The sequence below is a fragment of the Hyaena hyaena genome, unplaced genomic scaffold (genome assembly GCF_003009895.1).
Source record: "Hyaena hyaena isolate Hyena2069 unplaced genomic scaffold, ASM300989v1 scaffold_57, whole genome shotgun sequence".
Classification (NCBI taxonomy): Eukaryota; Metazoa; Chordata; class Mammalia; order Carnivora; family Hyaenidae; genus Hyaena; species Hyaena hyaena.
The window spans coordinates 1,583,235-1,599,764 of record NW_024080690.1 but is presented as its reverse complement, the minus strand read 5'-3'; the positions used below and the strand labels follow the sequence as shown (position 1 = coordinate 1,599,764).

Sequence of the window (16,530 nt, the reverse complement as noted above, 5' to 3'; positions counted from 1 at the left end):
AGAAGAGGAGGAACCGTGGCTGGCCCAGGAGCTTCTGTTCTCTTCTGTGCTCTGGAACCAAAAAAGGTGAAGGGATGGACAAATTAGAAAAAAATATCTCATTGGTAGCTATGCACAACTACATAGATGCAACTGCTTCAGATTAACTTGAGGGATGCTGCTTGTCCCTGATGTGCCTTTTGGCATTGGCCTGCTACAGTGTCTGAAATTTCAGTCCTCTTAAATTTGTGACAGAGCTTGATCCAGAGACCTACATTACAATGCACATTTGTTACTCAGGAGAGTTAACAGTTTAACAAGGATGTCCCCTCTTCCAGAGTGCTCTGGTGTGCCACTTGATGTCACATAATGTTAGGGTAGCTCTGTTTCCTAGAAACCTGGTAAGTTTGTGCATCACCCCTAACATTGCCTTTTACTGCCTCTTTGTAATTAAACATTTCTCCCATTCCAGCCCATTGTGACCACTGCTCTAGTTTTGCCTTTTCCAGAGTGTCACCTAAACAGGATTACAAAGTATGTAACCTTTTAAGAGTGGCTTCTATCACTCAGCATTAAGCCCTTGAGATCCATCTGTGTTGTCATGGAGACCAGTAATTCATTCCTTTGTTCTCTTGGGTCCAGCTGTCCGATAAGGAAAGCTGTCTTAAGGAGCTACACAGCACATTCATCTACATCCTATTTGCCAGGATGCTTGACCACACCTAGCTGTGAGAAATGTATTCTTTAAACCTGTGCCTGGCTAAAATTCTATTACAATGGAAGATGGAGAGAAAAAATAATGGGTAACATCAGATTTTAGGAACAATATCGATAAACTGTAGTTTACCAGAGGGAGAGCAGATAGCAAGAGCATCCCTAAATCAAATTAGCCTGAAGGAAGTGGCTTAACCTATTTTAAGATCTGATTATAAAAAACAAAAATGTGAAAGGGGCTTTTGTAAGGCAGAACTGAAGCACAGAATTTTTTTAAAAAGATTTTATTTTTTTTAATTGTTTATTTTTGAGAGAGGGAGGGTTCGAGTGGGGGAGGGACAATGAGAGGGAGACAGAGAGCACAGAGCCCAATGTGGGGCTCTAACTCATGAACCATGATCTCATGACCTGAGCTGAAACCACGAGTTGGATGCTTAACCAACTGAGCCAGCCAGGTGCCCCAAAGCACAGAATTTTCTACAGGTCCTTCTTGTGGTCAGACATCCATCATCACACAACCTCCAACTTTCCTGGATTGGGAGCCCAAGGTAAAAACAGAAACATGTTCACAATTAGGGCTTGGGTATTTACAGCCATTGAGGGTGGACTAAAGATGCCCCGATGGTGGCCATTTTGAGAAAAGGTATTACAAAAACAAAAACATAGAAGTAAAAAGCTATTCCAATCGGGCATCAGAGCTGGGTATTAGAAGTAGCAGTGTTTTTTTCAGGTACAGTGTGAAATTGTGCCTGAATATTTCTCTTTCACCCCATCACCCAGCTTCTGTTGATATACATGCACTCCAGGAAAGAAAGTTGGTAGAAGAAAACAATATTACCACTAAGTAGTCAAACCTCTTTGCTAGGCAACCAACCATTCCTTCCCCCATAGACTGAGTGATAAAACTGAAAATACCACTAAGGACCTATGCTATTCCTCTAAGGTAACACCTCTAAAAAGGCCCCATGATATTAAGAGATGGTGCTTTCTTCTGTGAGAGGTAGTTTAATTAATAGATAGATATTGGAAGATGTAGATCTGGACACAGAGTACTAGGTAGCAGCAGCTAAGAAAAGATCCTCAGAAAAATAAAGCCACAGAGTGTCCAAGAAGAGGGGTGTTGGAACTGCAAGAAGTGACCTAGGAAGAGCAAAGATTGCTGGTAGAAGCAACTTCAGGAGGCAACACAAACAAGCAGAACTGCAAGGGAGAGCAAAAGTGTTGGTTGAAATAGGGACACTACAGAGCTACTAGCCAGAGTCCCTAATTATGAGTTGAACCATGTCTTCATTCTACATTCCAACCACACCCCTACTTCTCATAGAGAAACACCCATAAAGGGAGGAAGAGTGTGAATCCCAAGCAGTCTCCATGCTGTCAGTGTGGGCTCTGTGAGCCCCGTGAGCCCCAGCGTGAACCAATGCAGGGCTCAATCCCACAAACTATGAGATCGTGACCTGAGCCAAAATCAACAGTTGGACACTTAGCAAGTGAGCCACCCAGGCACCCCAGCAGGTTTGTTTTTAATGGCCACAGATTCTTTCATATACCTCCCTTTGAGAAGTGGTGCCTCCTCTTGACTCTGGGCAAGCTTATAATGGCTTCAACCAATAGTGTACATAGAAATGACACTATTGATTTTCAAAGGTAGGTCATAAAAGGCCATGCAGCTTCTATTTTGCTCACTGGGACACTCTCTTGGAGCCCTGAGCTGCCATATACCCTGCCTGATTACCCTGAAACCACCTACTGTGAAGTAGTCCAAGAACAAAGAAAGGCTACAAGTAGAAATTCTGGCCCACAGCCCCAGGGGAGCCCAGCCACAGGTGCCAGTTTAGGTAGCAGACTCCAGTGAGTAGGGAAGCCGTTTGAGTCCTCTCATCTGAGGGTCCAGAAATCATGAAGTAATGAAGCAGAAGCAAGCCATTGCCACAGTGCCCTGTCCAGTTTCTTCACCCACACAATCTATTAGCATGATACAGATGATTTAAGCTACTAAGTTTGGAGTTGTTTGTTACACAGCAGCAGGTAGCCATAACGCCCCAAAATTTCCACTCTTAGCATAAGGCTAGGTCAAAACAAACACCACACAGGAAGGAACAGCAAGAAAATATGTCTTAGACATCATGACTTTAATCAAGTCCTAATCTTCGAAGGTCCAAACCCTTAGTCCTGTACAAAACCACCCCCAATCTGGCCCCAAATCATGGTTATCAGCCCGTAACACCCACTGGCCACTCATCTTGCTACTAATTCTTCGAACTTTTAGCCTCTAGTCTAGATCTATTACAGGTGCTATTCTCTCTGCATAGATTGCACTTTTTTCCCTTAATTATTCTTTTTCAAGTGCAGTTATAGGAAGCCTTTTCTAACTTTCTTAGCCATCGTTAATTGCTTCCTCGGTGTACTGCCATAGTGTCTTAGACGTGACGTATAAAATACTGCATTGTATTGTAATACTTTTACATTCTAGATCTTCCTTTGGACCATGAGTTCGTTTCGGGCAGTACTGCGTCTTAACAATGCCTTGCCTAAGCTGGCATTTTAGGCTTTTTGATAAAAGTGCAGACTTGTTCCCAAAGTAGGATGTTATCATCTTCCTGTAATCTCCAGTCTTCTAGCTCAATGGTTCTTCGCTTTTAGCTGCACATTAGAATCACCTGAAGTTCTTAGTAAACTCGCTCCTGAGTGGATTCCAGGTATCAATATGTCCAAAGCTTTTCAGGTAATTCCGACATACAGCCAAGGTTGAGAATCCCTACGACGTCTCCAACCAGGGCCCTTCTAGCAGTACCAAGGCAGGAAGGCTGGTGTGCGTTCAAACTTGTCGGTACTTTGTCCGGGTGCCCAGTTTGTATAGGCTCTCCTCTTCCGGCGCAAAAATGTGCATACTGCCTCCAGCCCGGCCTCGTCCTCAGAAACATTCTGCATGTCTCCGGCCCAAATTTCAGAACCAAATCCCTGAAAGTGGACAAGGTGAAGCAGAAACAAGCCTCTTCGAAGCGCCAGGAGACGTAGTTCTTGGGTCTTCCTGGGCAGTGAAAACCAAGGGTAGGGACGGGTCCCAAAATCACACACACTTTCTTCGGACGGCCCTTCCATCGGAGGAATGTAGAGGCGTGACATCACACATAGGCAGTACTTCCAGGGTGACCATCAGCCTCCCTTATATCCACAACCGTTCCCTCTCCCGGCTACAGCTCCCTGATCGCTGTGACCTAGCTAGCCCCTTCAGCGCTGTCACCGTCTTTCTCAGAAGCACGCGCTTGCGCAGAATTTCATACGTCATATTGAAGCGCGCCGACCGCTGAGACTTCTGGGGAATGGAGTTTGTGAGAAGGTCGAACAGTGATTGGGAGCGCGGACGTCAGCGGTTTTGCGCAGGCGCATTGTTCTCCCGACCTGAAGAGGCGCCGTCTTCCTGGGTCCCGAGCACTCAGTGCCGGAGGTGAGGGCTGCGGGTGTTTGTCTTCGAGATGCCGAGTGAGCGCAGCGGCGGAGAGAAGGGAACACTAAGAACTTGGGGGAGGTGCTGTGGGAATGGAGCGGGGTGACGCGGGCGGAGCCAACCTGCGGAATGTATATGTGTGTGTGGACGTCCCGGCTTGGAGAGGTGCGGACGGAAAGTTGCCCCTTGACCGCTGTGTTTGCATGCGTTCCGTGGGGGTGTGGGCACTGTTACTAGTGGTCTTTCAGCATAGGTCACTCTTTGCCAGATCCCGACTTTCAGGTTGGAAGTTTGGAGCCTTCCTCCGCCCTTTTCGCTCTTCCCATAATGGGTGTTTAATAAAATACGGGTGGAATGGACACTAAATCTATAGGGTCGTCCACTCCGCCCCCTCCCTCTTTCCCAGAAAGAGTCTCAGATTGTCTCGTTTAGCCCCCTGCCTTGGGCCTTCGTATGAGGCCACCATTTAAGGATAGATACGTCATTAGACTATATCATTGAACATTTTTACTTGATTTTAACCATGGCAGTTGAAATTTTAAGCGGTTGAAGTCCATTATTGAAAACTATGGTCATTATTTAGTTTATTGACAAGTTCAGTTCTCGAAGTAAGTACATCTCGAAGATATCTATGATTTAAAAAAGTATATTAGTGAATCCAGGCTGAGATTCAGTCCTTAAAGCTCTTGGTTTGGCATATATGGTTATCCATTAAACCGATAATTAAAGCTACCTTAATGCCTAATGTGTCTGTTTCAGCTGACAACATCATGTACAAACTTTTCCTAGTTCAAAGGAATGAATGGTAAAATAAATGCTTTACTATCATTCTTTAGTTGCTAGGGGCCTTGAAGAGAAGGGCTTTCATGCAGGAGGTAGGATTTGAGGTGAAAAAAACAGGGAATAAGTAGCAAAGCATTAGGCAGATTTGAGAAGGCACTGACTTTAGCTGGAGTGAAATGTCAAGGAATAACGGGAGACAAGGGTGGAGAAAAGTACACTGGTGTGAGGACATAGAGAATCAGAACAAAACACAGTACGCAGGGTGGATTCTATGGTTCTGGTCTGGGGACTGACAGGAATAAAGCTATTTGGGGACACTAGAGGTCACATCTAGGACTAGAGAGAGGAAACGGACTAGTGGCAGGGAGCCGGCTAGGAATGCAAAGTAGTCCTGATACAAGTTGTTAGGGACCTGAATTGTGGTGTCAGTGGTGGGAAAGGATAAAAATAACAATGCAGAAGAAGAGTCAAAGGATCTGGTGACTAATTTGATTTGAAATCAAGGGAAGAGAGAAAGGTAAAAGTTTGAATTGGGGGCATCTAGGAAAATAATGAAACAATAGAGAGGGGTTGGTTGGGGAGTTGCATAGGGGAAGATGGTTTTGAGGTGCCGGTGGAATGCCTAATTCAACACTTGAGTCATTTGGAAATGCAAGTTAAGTTTGGAAGAGAGATTGGGACTAGATTGGGAACCATCTCTGTAGAGGTGGAAAATGGAGCACCAAGTGGGTGGACTTTCTGAGGGATAGCGAGAAGAACTTCGTACAAAGACTGAACATTGGGCAATGTCCGTGTGTCCAGGGCAGGACTGGGAAAAAGTCACACAGAGATGCAGTTTTATTTGTAGGAAGAAAGTCAGGCTAGTGTAGGATCATAGCAATCACAGTAACCACTCGAAGAAGTGGGGACTTGTCAGAACAGTCAAAAGCTGCAGAGAATTAAAAAGGAGAAAAGGACTACAGGATTAGAGATCAGAAATGCACTAGTAATTTTTGAGCATGCAGTTTCAGGATGTGAGTAGTGATAAGAGCAGAATAATGGATTCAAGAAGAGTAGGTAGAATTGATGGGTATGTGTTACCAAGAAGATTGATCATGAAAGGAAAACCCAAATGAGAACTCTTTTGCTAGAGAGAGGCCATGGGCTTTGGCGAAGATAGTTTCAGATAGATGAGGGGTGTACTGTTTGAAGATGTGGGAAAAGAAGCTGTTGGTGAGGTGAGAGATGGTGGAGAAACAAAGACTGGCTAATGCGGGAGCAGATTCTAAGAGGCAACTGTAGTGGGAAAGAAAGTAGGATACAGAGGACACATAGGTAAAGTCCTGGAGACAGACATTTCTGTTTTGTTGTCCTCATACCTGATGCCACCTAGCACATAGCAGGTGCTTGGACATACTTGTTGAATAGTAGGATGAATGAGTGAATGAATGGGATGGTGTTGGGCAGTAGAAAGGAAAGCAACTTGCATTTATTGAACAGACAGAAAACTAAATGCTTTACATTAACTGTCTCATTCACTCTTTATAACTACTCTGTGAAGTAGGTATTAAAGAACTGGGGGTCAGCTTTTAGCTTAAGTAATATGGCCAAGCCTTCACAGTTCATAATTAAAGGCCTGTGGATTGCTTTTTACCACACAGACCTGCCTCCTCTGGAACTCTCTTTTGTGAGTATTCTGCTGAAATTGAATGGTAGCCATGGAGGTTTGGAATAGCTACAGAGCAAGGATGGGAACACTAAAAACATTCCAGGCAGGGGCTTATTTGAAGATCGAGAATAAGAATTTGAAGAGTTTTGTCTCCAAAACTATTCTGAGAACTGGGAATAGGACAAGAGAGAACAGAAGTAATTCCATGTCAATTTGGTGGATTTAAAGAGCCTTGAATTTCACCAAGAACCTACTGAAGCGACTGCCCAGGAGGGAAGTCAGGCTGGCAGGGAGCCCACAGATAATGAGCACCTTGGGAATATTGACTGGTTACTTAATGGCTGGGGAGCTTTGATACTCACCATCATTTGTAATTTTTCAGTGCTCACTTTATGAAAGCCATAATCTAATAAACGAAACTTTGAAAATTATCTTTATGCATTTAAACACTGAGCTGGTTTTCAGCTACAGTTTCAGATGTGGTTCAGCTGATCTGTTTGATCAAATGTGGATCAAATGCTTTGGAAACATACTCAAATACTTTGATTCCAAAGTTGTTACTACACTTAAACCTTAAACTCAAAAACATTGTAATTGTAATTTCATGTAATTAGTATTTAAATGATTTCTACCTTCCTAGGATTATAACATAGCTTTTAGCTAATGCTAACACTTAGCACATTATTCTAAATGCTTTATATATATTACTATATTTAAGCATCACAATAACTGTATTAGACAGATCCCTTCATCATTCTAATTTTACAGATGGGTAAACTGAGACAGAGGTTGAGAAAGTTGCCTAAGGTCATACAGGTAGCAGGACACAGCTGGAATTTTATCTCAGGCAGTCTGCCAGAGTCTGTACACCTAATGAGTATACTGTCCTGTATCTCTAAATACTAATTTTGACCTCTTACTAGGGCCCTAGGGCCCAAGGGTAATATTTTAAGACCATCCTGGAAATGGAGGAATCTTAACAAAGAAAAGAATACGGTTTAAACAGTTCACCTTGCAGGCTACTGATGATGCCTGTTCCCATTCGTGTGTGTATCTCTCTGCCTCCTCTTTACAAGAGTCAAACCCCAATCGCTCCCCAGGTCCAGTTCTTTTTTTATAGTTCTACTAAACTTGTTTTTCTAGTAAGGTTTTTTCTTTTAATTTTTTACCTTTTGCATAAGTTTTAAGCATTTTTCCAAACTGGTGTTCACCTCAAGGTAATACTCTTCAAGTTTTGCTTATCCAGCGTTCAATAACCCCTTGTAAAATATATTGATCTGGTCTTTCAGTGTTTTTGAAAACTTACCTTCTTAGTATCTCATAATTAATAAGGCAAGATGGAGGGTTCACTGCCTGGGGAAGGAAGGATTAAGTCTGCATGGTTACTTTGCCTCTTTAGAATCTGAAGTGGATTCCTTATTAGGGGCACGTGCCCTTCTGTCTTCTGTCCTCAGTACTGATTAGTCTGTTTAGGGTTTGTAGGTCCTCTTTCTGGGATTACTTGGTTTACCCCTATTCCTAGGTTTCTTTTTTTCATGCTTATATGAATGGACACAAGTATATATCCTAAGGATATATCTGTACTTGGTGAATAGTCATACAATTAATAGAAAAAAAAACCCACAAAGTACTTATTTATATAACTAAAGGCTTAATCATTGCCTTGTTTATATTATGACCAGTTTTTAATACTTTATATTCATTTTTCTATTTTGAGTATTTAACTCATGGTCTTTCAAAATCCACACAATTTCATTCAGCGATAATAATTTTTACAACTTGGCCAGGGAATCCAGAGTCATCTGATTTTTCCTATCCAAAGATGTGGGAACAGCTCAAATTCTAAATATTCCCAACTGCACTCATTAGCTTTTCTGCCAAACCTTCTTTTCCATTGCACATCTCCACCAATGGTACCATTATGCACACCGTTGTGCAAACGAGTGACCTGGAAGTCATCCTTACCTCTCCCATCACCTTCAGCCTCCTCTTCCAGTCAGTCTGTTGTCTGTTCTTCATGTCTTGACAGTAGTTCCCCTTCTCTCATTTCTGCTGCCACTACTTTTGTTCAGTTTCTCTCCATTTTTACTTAATTGTGAGATTGTTCCTTGGTCCTTCCTAACTCCCCTCCCCCCTTGCCCTCCTCTAGTCCATTCTGCTGCAGCTTCCAGAGTGGCATGGCTGCTCCAGGTTCACCGCACATTCAAGGATTTGCTGGAAGGATGTGGAACGCAGCCTATAGTTGCACTCATAGCTAAGATGATGACTGATCTTGCAAGGATCCACAACTCAGTCATGAGGGGAAAAGACAGGTAGAATCTGGAGGAATTCATGGGTGGGCCAGGAGGGGTCACACAGAACACATCCTCTCCAGCAATGAAAATGCAGCAATATGTGTGTGATGTTCCAGCCCAAAATGCTCATTAGAGACTAAGAGCCCAGGTTATTTTTTATTGAGGGCAGGTCAGGTAGGCACCCTCTGCCTAACACATACCAAAATTCCAGACCATCTAGAAGGAAAGCAAGTGTCCAGCATAAAACACATTCTTTGCACATCATTTAGGCATAATGGACCACCCTTCTCTTTAGGGAACCCTCCCAAAATCGAAGTTCCCAGACCCCAGCCAAGGGCCAACTTCACAAGTAGACCTTTCTAAGAGTAGCAGTCTCAGGTAACTTTTCTGTACACTACCTTTCCTTCCTGCTATTTTTCCTGTACACAAAAGTAATTACGCACTGTTGTAAAAACAAATCAGAATATAAAGAATTGTAGGAAATAGAATAAAGTCACTTGTAATGCCACCAGTCAAATTCCTTTTACATTTTAGTATATATTGTTTCAGTCTTTTTCCTATAGGCCTGGACATACACAAATAAGTAATTTTTAGTGTGCATTCTTTCTTTTTAAGTAAACTGATTTTTGAATGAGAGTACAAGTAGGGGAGGGCAGAGAGAGAGGGGGGAGAGAGAGAATCCAAAGCAGGCTCTGCTCTGTCAGTGCAGATCCCACTTGATCTTAGCCAAAAGGCCGAGAAGCGATGTCAGTGCAGATCCCAATGTAGGGCTCAGTTCCACAAACTGAGATCATGACCTGAGCTGAAATCAAGAATCGGACATATAACTGACTGAGCCACCCAGGCACCCCTAAGTGTACATTCTTAATATTTGTGAATTTTTTTTTAAATTTAAAAACAAATGTAATGTTTACTTTTGAGACAGAGTGTGAGCAGGGGAGGGGCAGATAGAAAGGGAGACACAGAACCTGAAACAGGCTCCAGGCTCTGAGCTGGAATCACAGAACCCAACACGGGGCTTGAACTCACAAACGGCGAGATCATGACCTGAGCCGAGGTCGAATACTTAACCGACCGAGTCACCCAGGCGACCCTAAAGGTTTTTTTTAACAAACAAAACATCACAAAGTTGAAGTCTCTTGGTTATCAGTACCAATCCCATATCCCTCCCTCTCCAGATATAACTCACAAAAAAATCATATAGATTTTTTTTTTAATATTTAAGGATTATTTCCTTTTCAAATGTTTATTCAGGAGAGAGAGCGAGAGCACGCACAAGCACAGGAAGGGCAGAGAGAGAAAGGGAGACACAGAATCCAAAGCAGGCTCCAGGTTCTGTGCCGACCGCACAGGGGCCTGACATTGGGCTCCAACTCCTGAACTGTGAGATCATGACCTGAGTTGAGTTGGGCACTCAACTGACAACTCAACTGGCCACCCGTGCACCCTCCATATAGATTTTTGTAGATATTATTTACCTGTTTTTAAGTTTTGTGTAAATATTACACAGTAATTCTAAAGCTTTCTTATTTTTCGCTCAGTAATTCTATTTTTGTGATTTGTCTCTATCATTAACTTACAGCTCTATTTCATCTTAATGTATAATATTCCTATACACACAAACTCACACACATAAAATCACGCTTTATCCTACTGATGAACATTTAAGTCATTTGCGGTTTATCACTAGTGATCTTTTCCTTGGTGATTTCTTTCTTTTTCTTTTTCTTTTTTTTAAATAGCTCCATGCCCAATATGGGGCTTGAACTCACAACCCTGAGATCAAGAGTTGCATGCTCTACTGACTGAGCCAGCCAGGCACCCCTTCCTTGGTGATTTGTAATGCCACCTCAGTTGTATATCAAACTTCTCTACATGTTTGGATATGCTAGCAGGTTGTATTCTAGTCTATTGGTCTGTTATCTATGTGGTTATTTTGGCATGAAAACAAAAATCACATTATAGCATAGAGGTTAAAAACTGACAGACATGGGTTCAAATTCTACTTCAGCCTTTTACAAAGCCTTAACTTTCCTAATCTGTAATATAGTACCTACCTTATTGATTTATGAGTAGGGAATTAAATTATCCTTAGAAAGACTGCTTAGCAGGGGCACCTGGGTGGCTCAGTCGGTTAAGTGTCTGACTTTTTTTTTAATGTTTATTTTATTTTTGAGAGAGAGTGTGAGTGAGGGAGGGGTAGAGGGAAAGGGAGGTACAGAATCTGAAGCAGGCTCCAGGCTCCGTCAGCACAGAGCCCAATGTGGGGCTCGAACTCATGAACTATGAGATCATGACCTGAGCCAAAGTCGGTCACTCAACCAGTTGAGCCACACAGGCACCCCAAGCTTCTGGCCCTTGATTTCAGCTCAGGTCATGATCTCATGGTTCCTGGGTTTGAGCCTTGCATTGGGCTCAGCACTGACAGCATAGAGCCTGTTTGGGATTCACTCTCTCCCTTTCTCTCTTGTGCCCTCTCTCTCTGCCCCTCCGTCACTTGCACATGCTTTCTGTCTCTCAAAATAAATAAAAAACTTAAAAAAAAAAAAAAGAGTGCTTAGCACAGTGCCTGGTAAATAGCAAATGCTAAATAATAAATGCTAGTTATTATGATGATGTTAAATGGAATTACAGTGTATGAATGAGCTGGATCACAAATTATTTAATCATATCTTCTGTGATAGAAACATAAGATATTTCAAATTTTTCCTGTATTTTAAGGATTAAATGAGATAAAACACGTAAAATGGTTAAATGTTACCACATGTAGCACTCGATAAAGGTTAGTATTAATGATGACTAAGAAAAAGCTCTGCATATATTCTCACTTATTTCCTTAGGACAAACTCCTAGGAGAGGTTTGCTGCCAGAGAGCATGTATATTCCAAGGCCTATGATACAAATTGCAATGATCTTTCTATTTTTGAAAAATTTTTAATGTTTTTATTTATTTCTGAGAGAGAGAGAGAGAGGCTGTTTGAGCAGGGGAGGGTCAGAGAGAGGGAGACACAGAATCCAAAGCAGGCTCCAGGCTCTGAGCTAGCTGTCAGCACAGAGCCCAGTGCAGGGCTTGAACCCGCAAACCATGAGATTATGACTTGAGCTGAAGTCGGACGCTCAACCGACTGAGCCACCCTGGCTCCCCTGCAATGATCTTTCTAAAACACAAATCTGATGATGACACTTCGGCGTTTAAATCCTTCAGTGATCTCCATGCCTGTGGTTCGTCTTCTGTGTATGGGACCATGCAAAGCTGTCCTTGATCAGGCTGGCCTCTGCCTAACTTCTCCAGCCTCATCTTTCCTCACAGCACCACTCACCCAGCCTAGACTTCTGCTGTTCTAAACTACTTACAATTGCTAATCTTTTCCATGTAAGGACCCATCTCCTTGTTTTTAAAAAACTTGTTATTTTTCTTACCTAGAATGTTCCACCTCCTCCCCCAGATCAGAACTTAAATCTTAGATCCTGCTTCTGCCAAGCAACCTACAGCCTCCTACCTGGGTTAGGCAAGCCCCTGATGGGCACTCATCAGGGTATCTCTTTATAGTACATATCCATCTGGTAGCAACATATTATTTGGGATACTTGTTTGTCCTATGTTCTAGACTATAAGCTTTTGGAGGACAGGGACAGTGTCCTATAGTTTTTGTGTTTGGTATAAAAAGTTGGTACTAAATAAGTGTTGGTTAGTTGATGAATAAATAAATAGCAAGGATCAGAACATACATCCCCTTGACTGCAGGAGAATAGTCTGCAAGCCATCTCTTTTCCTCCTTCCTGGGACCACACTTCCCATTCCGCTCACAAATCCCAGGAATGTCTGATTCAACTATGTTTAATTAGACTCCTCCTGACTGTGGGAAACTGAGACCTGCTCAGCAAACTCCAGTAAAGGGAGTTGACTGATAAGGATTCACACAAAGCCCAAGAGGTTTAGAGTCTTATGTAAATCCAAGAATAAATAAGGCTGTTCTGTATGCAAACTGGAGCTCAGTGGTGGTCCTGCATGAACTGAAGGACTTCAAGGCCAGTAAAAACTCTTAGGTCTTTGTACCACTGCTGGTGTGAGTAGGCTGTTCTTCCCCCGGCCGTGTCTGGTCTTACTGTACCATGCCTCCTATGTACTCACTGGTTCTGCTTCCTGGTAACTTGGGCTCCCCTGATCCTCATGGCTACTTCCGTCCCTCATGACATCCTTTTAGCTCCTCGCCCACCTGTCATCCTGACATTTCTTAGTTCACGTTCCTGAAGAAAGATGTCACCTTTTCAAGCTAGATCGCATCTCAGTCTCCTAGCCAGCCTGCACATTGTCCACCTGAGGCCTAAATCAATGTGGCTCCCGGAGTGAGACGCAGCATCGTGCAGAAGAAAACATGGCTGTCCAAGCCAGGAGCCCAGGGATGTGAATGGGGTATTTTTCCCTTAAAGAGACTATGGGCGTTCACTTGACACATCTTATCCATATAATCATTTATAACATTTTTTAGACTTTTTATCTGGTAACAGGGCAGTAGTGAATGTTAACTTGTAAATACAGTACAAGCTTAATATGTTCTTGGTTCCCAGGAACAGAACTGCTCCTGCGGGATCATAGTAAAACATGTACTGCATTGTGTCCTGAATAGGAATATCCGCAGTCTTTCACTCCACTTCTGGGGTGGCGTGGAGTTGCTCCTGGCCTTGCTTTGCTTTGCCTTCCCTTTTTGGTAGGGTATTAGGAATGAGAATGGGGATGTGACTCACTGGGATTTGGAGATTTCCTGCTTTATGGGTCAGAAAACTGCAAGACTGGCCTCTCTCATACCGTCTTTCTCATCCCACGCCTGTTCCTCATTAGGACTCTGCCCTTTTCTACCAAGAGAGCATACAGGAGGGAATGGCCGCTGGGTCTCCAACTGACAGATGCCAGGTGAGGTGGACTCTGTGTTTCTGGAATACCCCATTAGTCTCCAGAATGTAACCCCTTTTCTGTGCCTACCTGAAGCATCTGCAATCAAACCGAACCAGGTGAATGAAGGACTCCACAGGGGACGCGCCTTTCCCATTGGGTTTGCGGTTTCCTTCAGTGACCTTTTCTTGCCTTGAATGTGTGCCCATTAGCCTGTCACCAGGCATACTGTGACCTTTCCCCTGAGTGATTTTGACCAGAAAGTGTTGGTACAGGTCTGCTTGGATGGTTTGGGGGACCATTCTAGTCTTGACTTCCCTTTAGTGCAGCTGTGTATGTACTGAGAGCAGACCCCAAGTATTCTAGGAAGTGTTGGGTTAGGCCAGGGAATACGATACGTGTTGTAGAGCATCTCAGTGAGGTAGTAAGAACCTTAAAGAGAGATGAGTGTGGGTAGAGATGTGTGGCTTGCCTCGTTCCTGACCAAGCACCCACCATCTTGAACTGTATGCTGTGACTTAGAATGTCTGAAAGCACACTGGAGACACATTGGAGTTTTAGGCCTGGAGGTAAGATTATAGAATCACAAAGCATTAGTGTGAAATGAGGGGATCCTAAGGCCAGTCTAATCAACATCATGATTTTACAGATTTGTAAAAAAATATACAGTTGGTGGAATTTGAATAAGATTGTAGATTATAGTCTAATATCAATGCTATTTTCTTGACTTTCATAATTATACTGTGATTATGCAAGAGAATATCTTGTTTTCTTAAAATATGAGTAAAGAGGCCTCATGTTTGCAAGTTACATTCAGAAAAGGGGCACCTGGGTGGCTCAGGTGGTTGAGTGTCTGACTCTTGATTTCAGCTCAGGTCATGATCTCACAGTCATGAGATCAAGCCCCATGTCAGGCCCTGCATCAGGCTCTGCATAGGGCATGGATCCTGCTTAAGATTTCTCTCTCTCTTTCTCTCTGTCTCTCTCTCTCTCCTCCTTCCCTGCATGCATGCACATGCTTTCTCTCAAAAAAAAAAAAGTTCAGGAGGAAGACAGAATGTGTATGTACTGAGAAAGAAAGATAAAGCAAATGTGGAAAATGTTAACATTTGGGGAGGCTGGGTGAAGGGTACATAGGAAGTCTTTGTTCTTTTCTTACAAGTTTTCTGTAAGTTTGGAAAAAGAGTCCATGATATTCACAGGGTCAGCTGTGTATATAAGGGTTATAACCAAGAACTTTGTGCCTCAGGGAATTAGGCCACTTTCCCCAAGTGCTTCCAAGCCCTACTTTATCAGAACCATGTCCCTTACCCTCCCTCCACAACCTTAGGGCTGTCATCTTTATAGACTGTTTTGTCTGGTCCATGTAAAGAGAAGGGTTATGAATAAGGGAGAATGTGATTGTGTTTCCAGGAATCAGTGACATTCGAGGATGTGGCTGTGATATTCACAGATGAAGAGTGGAGGCATCTAGCCCCTATTCAGAGGGACCTCTACAAGGAGGTGATGCTGGAAAACTATAAGAGCATTGTCTCATTGGGTAAGAAGAGCTTCCCACAAGAAGTCAGACTCTGTACTGTGTTAATGGCGGGGGTGGGGGGGGGTTGCGGGGCTAAAAGATGATACCTCTTCTCCCACCTGAGTTCTGAAGCACTGAGAGACAACATGGAGGAGTAGAAGGCTATGGCTTAGATGTACAGCAACAGTGGACTTCTCAATCCTGAGCCCCAGCATTGGACAGACTTGCTCCCTGAGCCGTAGGCAAGTTGGACAACCCCAGCTTCCCTTGCTCAGCAGCCTGCCCATGCAAAACAAAGGGCCCACTCTCCAGACGGGGGGCAGACAGAAGAAGCTAAGTCACATATGCCCCATTCTTCCCCCAGCTTATCAGGCAGGTAACGTACTCCGCTCTGTCCAGAGGATTAAGGGGGGCCACAGGGGCTATTTTATTGAGGGAAAATTTATCCTTGGAGAAGCAGAGGAGGGGAGGAAGAAGTGTTTCCCTTTCTAAAAAGGGCACTATGGGCATAGAGATGCAAGGCTGTGCCTCAGAGTAGGTCACGAGAAATGCATTTGATTTTGACTGTTTATCTTAAGGACAGTCTTAGAAGCCGACAAAACGCACTTTGCAATTATAGAGACTTGTGTGACAAAGGGACAATTAAGAATGACTGCTGATAGAGGCACCTGGCTGGCTCAGTCTGTCCAGCATGCAGCTCTTGATCTCAGGGTTGTTGAGTTCAAGCCCCATGTTGGGTGAAGAGCTTACTTTAAAAAAAAAAAAAAAAAAGGTTGATGTGTTATATTCGTGAGAAATAAAGTTGGGCTCCTGTAGGTAACGAGAATCTCTCAGAAACTTCCAGAGGCTTAGAGGGTGTACAGATTCAGAAACAGGTGTCAAGTGGGGCGCCTGGGTGGCTTAGTCGGTTAAGCGTCCGACTTTCGCTCAGGTCATGATCTCAAGGTTCATGGGTTCGAGCCCCGCGTCGGGCTCTGTGCTGACTGCCAGCTCAGAGCCTGGAGCCTGTTTCCAATTCTGTGTCTCCCTCTCTCTCTGACCCTCCCCTGCTCATGCTGTCTCTCTCTCTCTCTCTCCTAGAAATAAAACATTTAAAAAAAAAAAAAAGAAAGAAACAGGTGTCAAGTAAGTAGTAGGTGGCAGTCAACGGAGTCACATTGCAGATTTTATGCAAGACACGTCAAGGATTTAAATTGGCCAAATAGGAAAACCAGATAAATGTTCAAGGGACACTACTGAGCCTTTGTCACAGGC

At 43.4% G+C, this 16,530-nt stretch overlaps 1 protein-coding gene across 1 annotated transcript in view; it reads left to right on the top strand.

Annotated features, from left to right (window-relative positions):
• The first annotated feature begins 4,149 nt into the window (after positions 1 to 4,149).
• The window catches only part of ZNF2 (zinc finger protein 2), a 30,490-nt gene continuing 18,109 nt past the window's right edge, over positions 4,150 to 16,530 (top strand). Inside the window, exons 1-3 of the mRNA XM_039231699.1 lie at positions 4,150 to 4,306; positions 13,707 to 13,778; positions 15,171 to 15,297. Coding sequence (XP_039087630.1) covers positions 4,271 to 4,306; positions 13,707 to 13,778; positions 15,171 to 15,297 — 235 coding nt within the window. The 5' untranslated portion in view covers positions 4,150 to 4,270. The remainder of the gene's footprint in view (positions 4,307 to 13,706; positions 13,779 to 15,170; positions 15,298 to 16,530) is intronic.